Source organism: Paralichthys olivaceus, chromosome 5 (genome assembly GCF_024713975.1).
Source record: "Paralichthys olivaceus isolate ysfri-2021 chromosome 5, ASM2471397v2, whole genome shotgun sequence".
Classification (NCBI taxonomy): domain Eukaryota; kingdom Metazoa; phylum Chordata; class Actinopteri; order Pleuronectiformes; family Paralichthyidae; genus Paralichthys; species Paralichthys olivaceus.
The window spans coordinates 11,035,258-11,049,156 of NC_091097.1; the positions used below are offsets into that span (position 1 = coordinate 11,035,258).

Here is a 13,899-nt window from a genome sequence, read left to right on the forward strand (position 1 = left end):
CAAATGACAGCCACTGTGTTTGAGCCATGACAACGCTATGCAAACCTGTAAGGACAACAAAATACAATATAAAAAAACCAAAAAAGAAAACGTTGTCTGCATTTGCATAAAACAGAGCATATAATGTATTAATTCATAGAGGTGAGCCATTTTTCTTCAAATAAAGTATCTCACAATATGTTATGAAAAAACTCTAGCACAATGCCCCAAACCCTCATGTTTATCTGCAAGGATTAAATGTTTGTCTACATCATAAGCATCCACCAACTTGACATGTTGGTTCACTACACTTGTGGCTTCTAGACACAGATAATTAGGGATACAAAGATGTAATATAAATACTGTGGATAAGTTCTGAATGTTTAACGGTTGAGTATTTTTTTTTCATTTAAAAGGTACAGTGATAAAAATAATTCAAAAACTATTATTGTTTAATTTAATGTTAATGCTTCGAAAGGCACTTGGAAGGCTGTCAGCTGTTTGTGTAGGATTATGTATGTGGATTTATTTTGGGGCCAATGCCAGAAATGTCTGAAAATGAGAGTCGCATAGTCTTTCAAGGACACTGGGTTTCCATAACAGCAACAACAGAATCTAATGGCCCGGGGATAAAGATCTTTGACATCCGAGTGGGACTTAATATAGGTCTTATCTCAGCCTGGTTGGCAAACACATTTCTATACCTTTTAAGGCAAGGTGTAATACCACTTGAACTTTATGGAAAGGGCCTTACATTCAGTTTTATTAGAGGAACACAAGATGTGCCAGTGTGCTGCAACTGTATACCAGTGGCAGTTGGGGGCTTCTCCAAAATTAAGTTCCATTCCTGCTACGGACATATTTAATTGCAGGGGTAAATGGAAAGATCTCATTATAAAGTAATGAAATCTCTCTCTCAAGTAAGTCAGAATCTAAATTTATAAAAGTAAATTATTTATTGGAGCAAATAAGTGGTTCAAAAACACGGGTATGTATTGCACAGCATCTATTTTGAACATTGCCATCACCCATAGGTTATGGGCAGAGAGAAAATTAAATCCAATGCTTCTCTATAAAACATGTTGCATGCTATTACCAATATCAAATGCTATTCTCTTCAAAATGAATATGTGGTGCATGATGGATATTAACCTACAATAATAAAGGTTATTTTAATGATATTGGTGATAATCATAAAAAGTATTGTTTTACTGTATTTCAAATATCTGAAATGTGGACAAGGTGAAACTCAATACTTATGACATTTCAGAGTATCTCAGAGTAGAGTTTATGGGTCAAAAAAGAAAGTCACACAACTCCCTTAACAAATAATTTAAATATTTATTTGTTAGATTAGACAAGTTATTATCCTACAATACAGTAATGCAATTTGAAAATAAAGATTTTGATCCGAGATCGCTGAAGAAATTTTTCAATTTTTTTGTTCAATTGCTATTTTAAGACTTGTGCAATGTTATATCTCAAGACACAGAAAAAGCAAGATGGGTCTTAAGATGTCAGGGATGCTTGACCAAATCTAGTGGCAGGCTGCTGCTGACTAGGCAGTCCCAGCCTCTATAAAAGCAGTAGCCTCAGGCTCCTCTGATAACTGACAGGCATCCCACACAGGTTAGTGCTTTGTGTCTTTATATCACATAATTTGCTTTTACTGACATTAATATTATATTAATGTTACTTATATTTTAGTAGTAGTAAGTACACTTGTAATACCCTGATTCAAACATATTGTTTACAAATATGTTTAATACACTTTGCAACTACTTTAATGGCTAATTTGGAGAAGTTTTTTAGTGAGTAGTGTAAATGCTGTTTCCTGTTGTGGGCACCATGCAGTGTACAATATTTTAACTTTGTGTTGTCTTCAATGATTGTCAGAGGAACTCAGTGTGTGCATACCTACACATATGCATACAGGTGCAGGACAAAAAGCCAGGGTACAGAATTTACAAAAGAGTAGTTCTGCACACTGTTTTATTCTGTCATTTTAACAAGGCACATTTTTATCTGAAAGGTCTTTCTCAGACAAATGAGAGCAGACAGCAGTGTTTCTAGTAAAGGCAGCGACCAAGTTCAATCATATTCAACTGATAGACATCAAGCAGTGGAGAAAAGCGAAAAACACCACCAGATGGCTACCACAAGAGTGCACACAACAGGACCACCGCAGGGGAGAGAATCATCAGAAATTCATAAATCTTTTTTAATTGTTAGTTTAATTGTATTTAGAAAAAACATGATGGTGACAAGGCAGAAAAAAAATGTTTTACAATTTTCAGTCTTCTGCGGTTATCATCTCAATCTCTCTTCAAAGGCATCCCTGGACAACAACAGACACTCAAGAGGGATAAACTGAAGTAAGACGTGTTTGCAATAATATAACCTCCATAATGAAAAATAATATCAACACACTTCATTCAACACTATTCTCTTACTTTTCAGTCCCATCTGAAGTGCCATCATGAGCACAGACGCAGAGATGCAGCAGTATGGCCCGGCGGCTATCTACCTCCGGAAGCCAGAGAGGGAGAGGATTGAGGCACAGAACACTCCGTTTGATGCCAAAACAGCCTTCTTTGTGGTGGATGCTGATGAGATGTACCTCAAGTGTAAACTTGTGAAGAAAGAGGGGGGCAAAGCCACAGTTGAGACTGATACTGGAAAGGTAGGTGAATCAAATTTGAAATACTATTCTAAAATATAATCTTAGAAATTTAGTTTTGTCCATCTATTTCATTTTATGTCAATTGATTTCATCTGACCGATGAAACTGAACTCCAATTTTCTATTCAGACTGTTACTGTGAAAGAGACCGAAATCGATCTCAGGAATCCTCCAAAGTTTGACAAGATTGAGGACATGGCCATGATGACCCACCTCAATGAGCCTTGTGTGTTGTATAACCTCAAAGAGCGTTATGCATCATGGATGATCTACGTGAGTTTGCAAACTAACACTTATACTGAAGTAAATATATAGAGAACAAAAAAAATTCAGATGAGGTTATTTGTTTTTACCACAGCTAAAACTCAAAATGAAGTTCAAACTGAAATGATGTAGATATCAAATGTAGAAACTGTGGCTTTAAAAGGGCACTCCTCTCTATTTCAGACCTACTCAGGCCTGTTCTGTGTCGTCGTGAACCCCTACAAGTGGCTTCCTGTGTACGACACTATAGTTGTGGAAGGATACAGAGGCAAGAAGAGGATTGAGGCACCGCCCCACATCTTCTCCATCTCTGACAATGCCTATCAGTTCATGCTCACAGGTGAGTCAATTTGACACATACCACTCAGTCAAAGCAAAAATTATATAAAATGAAACTGAAACCATACCAAAGCATTACACATCATCACAAATGACAAATTCCACACATCAATTTTCTCTGTATCAATCTATTAGATGGACTTCATTACAAACAATAAGAGATAGTCATCTCATGTTGTTCATCTATAAAGCTCTGCCGTTGTTTGCTGGCGATTGTGAATGTTTCTTGTTCTCAGGCCTCTTTTGGAAAAGAGATCTCGATCTCAATAAAGATTAAATGAATTACATTACATATTACATATGTGTTCATTTCAGATCGTGAGAACCAGTCTGTCCTTATCACGTGAGTAATACTTACATACCTGAAAAAGGGAATTGACAAATATAGAATTTTAAAAAATAAAACACAAAAAACCCTCAAAATATTCCTTTGTCCCTCAGTGGAGAATCCGGTGCTGGAAAGACTGTCAACACCAAGCGTGTCATCCAGTACTTTGCAATAATTGCAATGACCTCAAGTAAGAAGGCTGAGGCAGCAGCTGGCAAGATGCAGGTAAAATGGTTGTTTTCCCTCAAAATGTTCAGAATATATTTTTATTCTAAATACTAACAACAAAATGCTATAAATTTTATCTCTTTGTGTAGGGTTCGCTGGAAGATCAAATCATTGCAGCCAACCCTCTGCTGGAGGCTTACGGTAATGCCAAGACTATCAGGAATGACAACTCTTCTCGTTTTGTGAGTAAAAATAAATTAAATAAATATGAGCTTTTTGAGCTGCATTCCAAGGATCATGCTAGCCTAAGTCTAATTTCTTTAGGGCAAATTCATCCGAATCCACTTCGGAACATCGGGCAAGCTGGCCTCAGCAGATATTGAAACATGTAAGTCATTATCTATATTTTGTTCAGTCATCTAAGTTTCAATTTACAATTCAATATGAAGCCATTTGTTGTGTGATGATATACATGCAATGTTTTTTTTCTGACTTTGATTTGTTGAACGTAGATCTACTGGAGAAGTCCCGTGTCACCTTCCAGTTGTCTGCTGAGAGGAGCTACCATATCTTCTATCAGCTGATGACAGGCCACAAGCCTGAGCTGCTGGGTATGACAAAACATGGACAATAGGAATTATAGAGTTGGAATCAAGATACTGTAGCAGGAGGACTGATTCATTTATTTCTTCTATTCTTTTGTAGAGGCTCTTCTGATAACCACCAACCCCTATGACTACCACATGATCAGTCAGGGTGAAATCACTGTGAAAAGCATTGATGATGTGGAGGAGTTCATTGCAACAGATGTACACAAAAATTCCTAATTGTTTTTGAGATTGTAAAATTGAGAATCCAAGACCAAAATGTCCCAAATGTTGACTACTTTCTTTTCGGTGTAATGCAGACTGCTATTGACATCTTGGGCTTCAATGCTGAGGAGAAGGTTGGCATATACAAGCTGACTGGTGCTGTGATGCATCATGGCAACATGAAATTCAAGCAGAAGCAGCGTGAGGAGCAGGCTGAACCTGACGGCAATGAGGGTAAATTTGATAATGATGCCTTGAAGCATGTCTGTCACATGTATAACACATGACTCTAAACATGACATAGTTCAGTGAACTAAAGATTTTTCTCTCCATCAGTGGCTGATAAAATCGCCTACCTTTTGGGCTTGAACTCAGCTGACATGCTGAAATGTCTGTGCTATCCAAGAGTCAAGGTCGGAAATGAAATGGTGACCAAAGGTCAAACCGTTCCACAGGTACAAAAACAGAGGAAACTTGATGCATCTACAAATCCAGGACTGGTTTAAAGACCAAGCAGGTTTTTCTAAATATTGCCCTTTTTTCTAGGTCAACAATTCTGTCTCAGCTCTGTGCAAGTCTATCTATGAGAAAATGTTCTTGTGGATGGTCATCCGTATCAATGAGATGCTTGACACAAAGCAGGCAAGACAATTCTTCATTGGTGTGCTGGATATCGCTGGATTTGAGATCTTTGATGTAAGTGGCCTGAAAACTATCTGAGCAGTGTAACAGATGTACACAAATATGCTATGCACTCATACATTTTGGCTATTACAGTACAACAGCTTGGAGCAACTCTGCATCAACTTCACCAATGAGAAACTGCAACAGTTCTTCAACCACCACATGTTTGTCCTGGAGCAAGAGGAGTACAAGAAAGAAGGCATTGAATGGGAGTTCATTGACTTTGGTATGGACTTGGCTGCCTGCATTGAGCTTATTGAAAAGGTAAGTAGCTACTTGGGAAGAACTTTTTTTATGTGCAAATTGTTGCCTTCACAGATACATTTTAAACATGAGATGTAAATTGTTCTCAGCCAATGGGCATCTTCTCCATCCTTGAAGAGGAGTGCATGTTCCCCAAGGCCTCTGACACAACTTTCAAGAACAAGCTGCATGATCAGCATCTTGGCAAGACCAAGGCCTTTGAGAAGCCAAAGCCTGGAAAGGGCAAGGCTGAGGCTCACTTCTCCCTGGTTCACTATGCGGGTACAGTGGACTACAACATCACCGGCTGGCTGGACAAGAACAAGGACCCACTGAACGACTCAGTTGTTCAGCTGTACCAGAAAGCTTCAAACAAACTGCTTGCTCTTCTGTATGCAGCTCATGCCGGAACTGACGGTAAGAAGCGAATCAGTCAAAACGGGTAATACTGGTAATGTTACTAGCATGCAGGTTATATGTGGACATAAGCCATGGGACCAATAAAACAAATTCATGAAATAATAGCATTGTTCAAACTTCTTTTAAAAAAATATAGATGCTGCTAGTGGCAAGAAGGCTGGTAAGAAGAAGGGTGGTTCCTTCCAGACAGTGTCTGCTCTTTTCAGAGTATGTATTTCTTCATAATTTTGGAGTACAATCAAAGCCAGTATAGAAATTATATTTGACTTAATTTTTCATACTGTTGATGCACAGGAGAACTTGGGCAAGCTGATGACCAACTTGAGGAGCACACATCCTCACTTTGTGCGTTGCCTGATTCCCAATGAGACAAAGACCCCAGGTAAGAATCCCAAATTCTTACTAATTGGATTTTATGTTTCACAGTGGTCCAAGGAAACATTTCCAATTACTTCAATTTGCAACTCTCAGGTCTGATGGAGAACTTCTTGGTCATCCACCAGCTGAGGTGTAATGGTGTGCTGGAGGGCATCAGAATCTGCAGAAAGGGCTTCCCCAGCAGAATCCTCTATGGTGACTTCAAGCAGAGGTGACTTTTTAGGACAGGCAATTCAATTTATTATGATGACGTTACCTCAGGCCAATAGCTGAGGTACATACAAATATCAACATAATAATATTTTGTAGATACAAAGTACTGAATGCCAGCGTCATCCCTGAGGGACAGTTCATTGACAACAAGAAAGCTTCAGAAAAGCTGTTGGGCTCCATTGATGTGGACCACACTCAGTACAAGTTTGGGCACACAAAGGTACAATTCTATGGGCAATTTCAAAAACTGTTGTTTATTACAAATCAAGTATTATCTGTGTTTCCTGATGATGGATTTCACTGATTTGACACCATAGGTGTTCTTCAAAGCTGGTCTGCTGGGTACCCTGGAGGAGCTGAGAGATGAGAAACTGGCTACGCTGGTGACCATGACTCAGGCCCTCAGCAGGGGATATGTCATGAGGAAGGTGTTTGTTAAGATGATGGAGAGGAGGTAAAATATTTATATTTCATATAGTAGCATTAACTGTACAGTCCAATCATGTAGATATCTTTCTTCAATTGTTATCCTTTGCAAATCCTTGACATCTAATAGCAGTATAAACTACATATTCTCTGCAATTAATTTCCCAGGGAATCCATTTATACAATCCAGTACAACGTTCGTTCATTCATGAATGTGAAAAACTGGCCATGGCTGAAAGTGTACTTCAAGATCAAGCCTCTTCTGAAGAGTGCTGAGACTGAGAAGGAGCTGAGCCAGATGAAGGACAACTATGAGAAGATGCAGACAGACCTGGCTACTGCCCTGGCCAAGAAGAAGGAACTGGAAGAGAAGATGGTTTCCCTGCTGCAAGAGAAGAATGACCTGCAACTGCAAGTGGCTTCGGTAAGATTTATTTAGTATACACATTGTGTACATGCTCAATGAAATAAAACCCTAATCCAATTTCATTATCATCTTCTGACTTTCTGTGTACCTTACTGAAGCTGTACATGAATTGAACAAATAATTAGCATTGAATAATCAAATGTTTAACAAAATAAGCAAATGATCCTCTTGTACTGTAGGAAGGGGAAAATCTCTCAGATTCTGAGGAAAGATGTGAAGGGCTCATTAAGAGCAAAATCCAGCTTGAGGCCAAACTCAAAGAGACAACTGAGAGACTGGAGGATGAAGAGGAAATCAATGCTGAGCTGACTGCCAAGAAGAGGAAGCTGGAGGATGAATGCTCTGAGCTGAAGAAGGACATTGATGATCTGGAGCTCACCTTGGCTAAAGTGGAGAAGGAGAAACATGCCACAGAAAACAAGGTTCACACATAAACACAATGATATAAAATAATACACGTTTCTATCAATGGGTCAAGTATGTGTAGGTATAAATATTAAGTTTTTATTTCATTTTATAGGTGAAAAACTTGACAGAGGAAATGGCTTCACAAGATGAGTCCATTGCCAAGTTGACTAAGGAGAAGAAAGCCCTCCAAGAGGCCCACCAGCAAACACTGGATGATCTCCAGGCAGAGGAAGACAAAGTCAACACTCTGACCAAGGCCAAGACGAAGCTGGAACAGCAAGTGGATGATGTAAGAAAACAGTACACATTTTCTTTGTATTGACAAGACTCCAGGAATGTATGGTCTGTCTTATAAATGCCACAAACTATTATTGATAAATGTTATTTTATAGCTTGAGGGATCACTGGAGCAAGAGAAGAAGCTCCGCATGGACCTTGAGAGAGCCAAGAGGAAGCTCGAGGGAGATCTGAAACTGGCCCAGGAATCCATCATGGATCTGGAGAATGACAAGCAGCAGTCTGATGAGAAAATCAAGAAGTGGGTTTTTTTAAGTTTATGAAACTTCTTATGAGCATCTCACACACTGCACGCATTCAACCTTTTTGTTCTCTTCTTCATCAGGAACACAACACTGACTTAATATGATTTTACTTTCCTTTTACAGGAAGGACTTTGAAATAAGTCAACTCCTCAGCAAGATTGAGGATGAACAGTCCCTCAGTGCTCAGCTTCAGAAGAAGATCAAGGAACTCCAGGTAATGTTATTTTACACAAATATTAGATTCAAAAAATCAGAAATGTCTTCTAGTCAATAGCCTTTTCTGATGTTACTGTCATCAAATCTAGGCTCGCATTGAGGAGCTGGAGGAGGAGATTGAGGCTGAGAGAGCTGCTAGGGCCAAGGTTGAGAAACAGAGAGCTGACCTCTCCAGGGAGCTCGAGGAGATCAGTGAGAGGCTTGAGGAAGCTGGTGGAGCAACAGCCGCTCAGATTGAGATGAACAAAAAGCGTGAGGCAGAGTTCCAGAAGATGCGTCGCGACCTAGAGGAGTCAACCCTGCAGCATGAAGCTACCGCATCAGCTCTTCGCAAGAAGCAGGCTGACAGTGTTGCAGAGTTGGGTGAGCAGATCGACAACCTGCAGCGTGTCAAGCAGAAGCTGGAGAAGGAAAAGAGCGAGTACAAGATGGAGATAGATGACCTCTCCAGCAACATGGAGGCAGTTGCCAAAGCAAAGGTTAGTGGCTTATTTTTAAGTTTTACATTTATAAAATATTAAAATTTTACTTTATGAATTTAAGTGTGGCTATAGAACAAAAGCATATTGAAAATGTTTAAGTCACTACAACAGATATTTTTCAAATGTAGCTCATGTATTGTTGACAGGGCAACTTGGAGAAAATGTGCAGAACTCTTGAGGACCAGCTGAGTGAGCTCAAAACCAAAAATGATGAGAATATTCGCCAGCTCAATGATATTAATGCACAAAGGGCAAGACTGCAGACAGAGAATGGTGAGTCAGCTTTGATGACAAACATTCTGTGGGTGGGTTAATTGTTTTTTATAAACTTATTTACATTGTGTCCTTCAGGTGAGTACTCTCGCCAGCTTGAGGAGAAAGAAGCTCTTGTTTCCCAGCTGACCAGAGGCAAACAGGCTTACACTCAGCAGATTGAGGAGCTTAAGAGACACATTGAGGAGGAAGTGAAGGTAAACAATAACTTTTATCTCCATAAAATACATAATATCATAAATTATAATAAAACTAAAATCTTGTGAAAAAAACTATATTTTTGCTACACCAAGCAGCCAAATAATTAAATTAACATCAAAAACCTTTACAAAATAGTTGTATACTTTACTAGTAAGTAAAAAATGTTTGTGTCATGTTCATCAGGCCAAGAATGCCCTGGCCCACAGCGTTCAGTCATCCCGCCATGACTGCGATCTGCTCAGAGAGCAGTTTGAGGAGGAGCAGGAGGCCAAGGCTGAGCTCCAGAGAGGCATGTCCAAGGCTAACAGTGAGGTGGCTCAGTGGAGAAGCAAATATGAGACTGATGCTATCCAGCGCACTGAGGAGCTGGAGGAGGCCAAGTACATGAATACTTTTTGAATTAATTAATGCATATTTATTCAATATAATGAATTTAAGTATAATATCTTTGCATAGTTAAATACAATCATATTCTTCTGTGTGACAGGAAAAAGCTTGCCCAGCGCCTGCAGGATGCTGAGGAGTCCATCGAGGCTGTGAACTCCAAGTGTGCCTCTTTGGAGAAGACCAAGCAGAGGCTGCAAGGTGAGGTGGAGGACCTCATGATTGATGTGGAGAGAGCTAATGCTCTGGCGGCCAATCTCGACAAGAAGCAGAGGAACTTTGACAAGGTGCTTTAAGGTTAAGAAGTTAAAAACAACAACAAAAAAACAAGATTTTCTTTAAAGGATACATGTCTTTTATTACTCACATGCATGTTTATAGGTCCTGGCAGAATGGAAACAGAAGTATGAAGAGGGCCAGGCTGAGCTGGAAGGAACCCAGAAGGAGGCTCGCTCCCTCAGCACTGAACTGTTCAAGATGAAGAACTCTTATGAAGAGTCTCTGGATCAGCTGGAGACCATGAAGAGAGAGAACAAGAACCTGCAGCGTATGTTGTTTTTGCAAATCAAAATATAACCTATGTCTTATTGTGAGTTTTTCTGTGGCCTCTGAAGGAGATTATAATAAACGATGTACTAATACATCCTATCCTACTTAAAAAAAATATTAGCATGTCCTAACTACCTTGTAAAACAGAATCATTATCTATAGGTAAATATCAAATGAATTTTGGTTTTAATTGTTCTATAGAGGAGATCTCAGACCTGACTGAACAGCTTGGTGAGACTGGAAAGACCATCCATGAGCTGGAGAAAGCTAAGAAGACTGCAGAGATTGAGAAGGCCGAGATTCAGTCAGCACTGGAGGAGGCTGAGGTAACAGAGTTAAAATTAGAAGTAGTAATGATAAACATGTATTTTCTTTTGAATTGGATGCATTTTATCCATTCCTTTGTAATTCAGCATTCATTTAAATGACTTTTATTGACATAACTGTTTAAAATAATTTAAAGGCCACATTGGAGCACGAGGAGTCCAAGATTCTCCGTGTCCAGCTTGAGCTCAACCAGATCAAAGGTGAGGTTGACAGGAAGCTGGCAGAGAAGGATGAGGAGATGGAGCAGATCAAGAGGAACAGCCAGAGGGTGATTGACTCCATGCAGACCACTCTTGATGCTGAGGTCAGGAGCAGGAACGATGCCCTGAGAGTCAAGAAGAAGATGGAGGGAGACCTGAATGAGATGGAGATTCAGCTGAGCCACGCCAACAGGCAGGCTGCTGAGGCCCAGAAACAACTGAGGAACGTCCAGGGACAGCTCAAGGTGAGGTTTGTTGATTGTTGAATGAAAAAGGAGAAATCTTTAACAGGAAATAAAGTTAACATCTTTTCCCCTTTTTATTATCAGGATGCCCAATTGCACCTTGATGACGCTCTCAGAAGTCAGGAGGACATGAAGGAGCAGGTTGCCATGGTGGAGCGCAGAAATGGTCTGATGGTGGCTGAGATTGAAGAGCTGAGAGTCGCTCTGGAACAAACAGAGAGAGGACGCAAAGTGGCTGAGCAGGAGCTGGTTGATGCTAGTGAGCGTGTCGGCCTGCTTCACTCTCAGGTTTGTTTTCTTTCATTAAAAAGAAAATTTAAAAAAAAGAAACAAACAGTGTATATATTGTAATAAACATGACTTTTCTCAAACATCCAGAACACCAGTCTGCTGAACACCAAGAAGAAGTTGGAGTCTGACTTAGTCCAGGTTCAGGGTGAAGTTGATGATGCTGTACAGGAAGCAAGGAATGCTGAGGAGAAAGCCAAAAAGGCTATCACTGATGTGAGTTTACATTTCAATCTCAATAAGAGATTTTAAGGCTTATATCAAATGAAACTAGTATTGGAGACCATTTATCATTTCAGGCTGCCATGATGGCTGAGGAGCTGAAGAAGGAGCAGGACACCAGTGCTCATCTGGAGAGGATGAAGAAGAACCTGGAGATCACAGTCAAGGACCTGCAGCACCGTCTGGATGAGGCTGAGAACCTCGCCATGAAGGGTGGCAAGAAGCAGCTCCAGAAACTGGAGTCCAGGGTGAGAACATTACACTGTATAGTATGAATGCTCATAATCAGTCAGTTCGAGGATGCATCTTATTGATGAATTATTTATCATCATGTTACAGGTGCGTGAGCTGGAAACTGAAGTTGAGGCTGAGCAGAGACGTGGAGCTGATGCTGTTAAAGGAGTCCGCAAATATGAGAGGAGAGTGAAGGAGCTGACCTACCAGGTAATTCCCAATGGAAAAACTAATCTTTGTTTCTTTTTATTCTATTTCCCTCATCACTTACTGTATAAACCTTCATCTGTGCAGACTGAAGAGGACAAGAAGAACGTGACCAGGCTTCAGGATCTGGTGGACAAGCTGCAGCTCAAAGTCAAGGCTTACAAGAGACAGGCTGAGGAGGCTGTAAGTCATTCGCAGTCTTGCCCTTTTTTTAAGTTGATTTAGTAATATCATCGCTATTAACTTTTTTTTAACTTAGTCAGACTAACCCCAATCCCTTTGCAGGAGGAGCAGGCCAACACTCATATGTCCAGGTGCAGGAAGGTTCAGCACGAGATGGAAGAGGCTCAGGAGCGCGCTGACATTGCTGAGTCCCAGGTCAACAAGCTGAGAGTCAAGAGCCGTGACATTGGAAAGGTAATGTGATCATACTTTACAGAACATTATGTGGCCCGCACCTTCGTTTATTAAGGTCAAGTTAACAAGGTAAAGGAAAAGTGTCTTTGTATCAGTGTCAATTGTGCTGATTTTTACAGATTTTTCAGTAAAATTAACTTTGTTTTATAAAGTGCCCAGATTGTTTTAACCCTTTCCACATAAAGAGAAAATAATTTAAATATTTGCCACTGTTAATTGATGTTCTCCTTTTTTCTTTTAGTCTGATTCTGCCGAGTAAGAGTCCTCATCCAGTTGAGGCCCTTCAACAGAGTTCATAAAATATGAACCAGTTAATGGCTCTTTTATTTTTCAATAAATATGATGATTGTTCCTGTCATTGTCTTTCTGATTATTAATTCATGTGGTTTCCAAGACAAACATCTAGTTCAAAACAAAGTAGTCAAGTTAGCGATGCTGTAATGTCTTCTGGTACAATTTGGAAGAAGTAAAGTAAAATGTGTCCCACTTAAATATTGTAAGCTAAAAGCATAAAGCTGCACAAAATGAGGTCTTGAGGTTTGTAATTGTTTGTTTTGCTTATTTTAAGTTGGCACTGATTTTAAAAGCTAGCAGCTCCACAATTCACTGATTAACATATCTTCCAGTATCAGCTACAATGGCTCTTCTTTTGTTGGGAGATTACTACATTATGGTTTCATATTACATTTGTCTTAGTGTTAGACATAATGGTAGGCAAATTATTACTAATGATTAGTTTAGACTGTGACACTTTAAGTTCCAAACATTTAAAAGAACAAATGGGATGATAAGAATGGTAATCAGAGTATGATTAGGGCTGGAAAAAGGTTCAGGTATGCCTTGCATCCATGCAATGCTCCATTTGCTATGTCAGAAACCGCAAACAGGTAGGGTTCCAAGTCCTACAGGTCTTTGCACTGTGAATTCTGGAAGAAATTGAAACTATACTTGGAATCTTAGAGCAGAAGATTGTTTTCCCCTCACCAAGTGTTTGATGAGCCCTCATCTGGTAGCCCTACAGGTTTTTTTTTTGTTTCATTATTTCACATCAATTTGGGATATGGTTACCAGGTAAACATTTTAGAATCAGAATCAGAAGTACTTTATTAATTCCTGTAGGGAAATTAAAATGTGACAGAGCCCCTGAGAAAGAGGCAAAACAGCAAAAGCAGGTATAAACAAACAAAATCAAGTAAGGCTAATCGAAATAAAGATATACATATGTAGAAGTAAAGACCGGGTATTTATAGATTTACATTTGTGCATGAGTAAAGTAAGTTAAAGGTAAAGTTAAAGTATACACAGTATACATTATTAATCTTTATACTTTACAGGGTGTCA

General features: G+C 39.5%; 1 protein-coding gene across 1 annotated transcript; it reads left to right on the forward strand.

Moving 5' to 3' along the window:
* The first annotated feature begins 1,520 nt into the window (after nucleotides 1-1,520).
* Nucleotides 1,521-12,914, forward strand: LOC109634082 (myosin heavy chain, fast skeletal muscle). Its single transcript, XM_020094350.2, has 41 exons — nucleotides 1,521-1,608; nucleotides 2,312-2,354; nucleotides 2,440-2,662; nucleotides 2,791-2,934; nucleotides 3,109-3,265; nucleotides 3,580-3,607; nucleotides 3,706-3,817; nucleotides 3,910-4,002; nucleotides 4,085-4,148; nucleotides 4,273-4,371; nucleotides 4,466-4,569; nucleotides 4,668-4,806; nucleotides 4,909-5,027; nucleotides 5,119-5,268; nucleotides 5,350-5,520; nucleotides 5,610-5,916; nucleotides 6,056-6,126; nucleotides 6,214-6,301; nucleotides 6,391-6,508; nucleotides 6,607-6,730; nucleotides 6,828-6,964; nucleotides 7,105-7,360; nucleotides 7,543-7,785; nucleotides 7,884-8,060; nucleotides 8,164-8,309; nucleotides 8,437-8,527; nucleotides 8,619-9,008; nucleotides 9,158-9,284; nucleotides 9,363-9,481; nucleotides 9,669-9,865; nucleotides 9,973-10,156; nucleotides 10,251-10,416; nucleotides 10,620-10,744; nucleotides 10,882-11,190; nucleotides 11,275-11,478; nucleotides 11,569-11,694; nucleotides 11,778-11,948; nucleotides 12,040-12,144; nucleotides 12,229-12,324; nucleotides 12,427-12,558; nucleotides 12,800-12,914. The coding sequence occupies exons 3-41, from the start codon at nucleotides 2,459-2,461 to the stop codon at nucleotides 12,815-12,817; spliced, it is 5,811 nt and encodes a 1,936-aa protein (XP_019949909.2). The 5' UTR covers nucleotides 1,521-1,608; nucleotides 2,312-2,354; nucleotides 2,440-2,458; the 3' UTR covers nucleotides 12,818-12,914.
* Nucleotides 12,915-13,899: the final 985 nt, after the last annotated feature.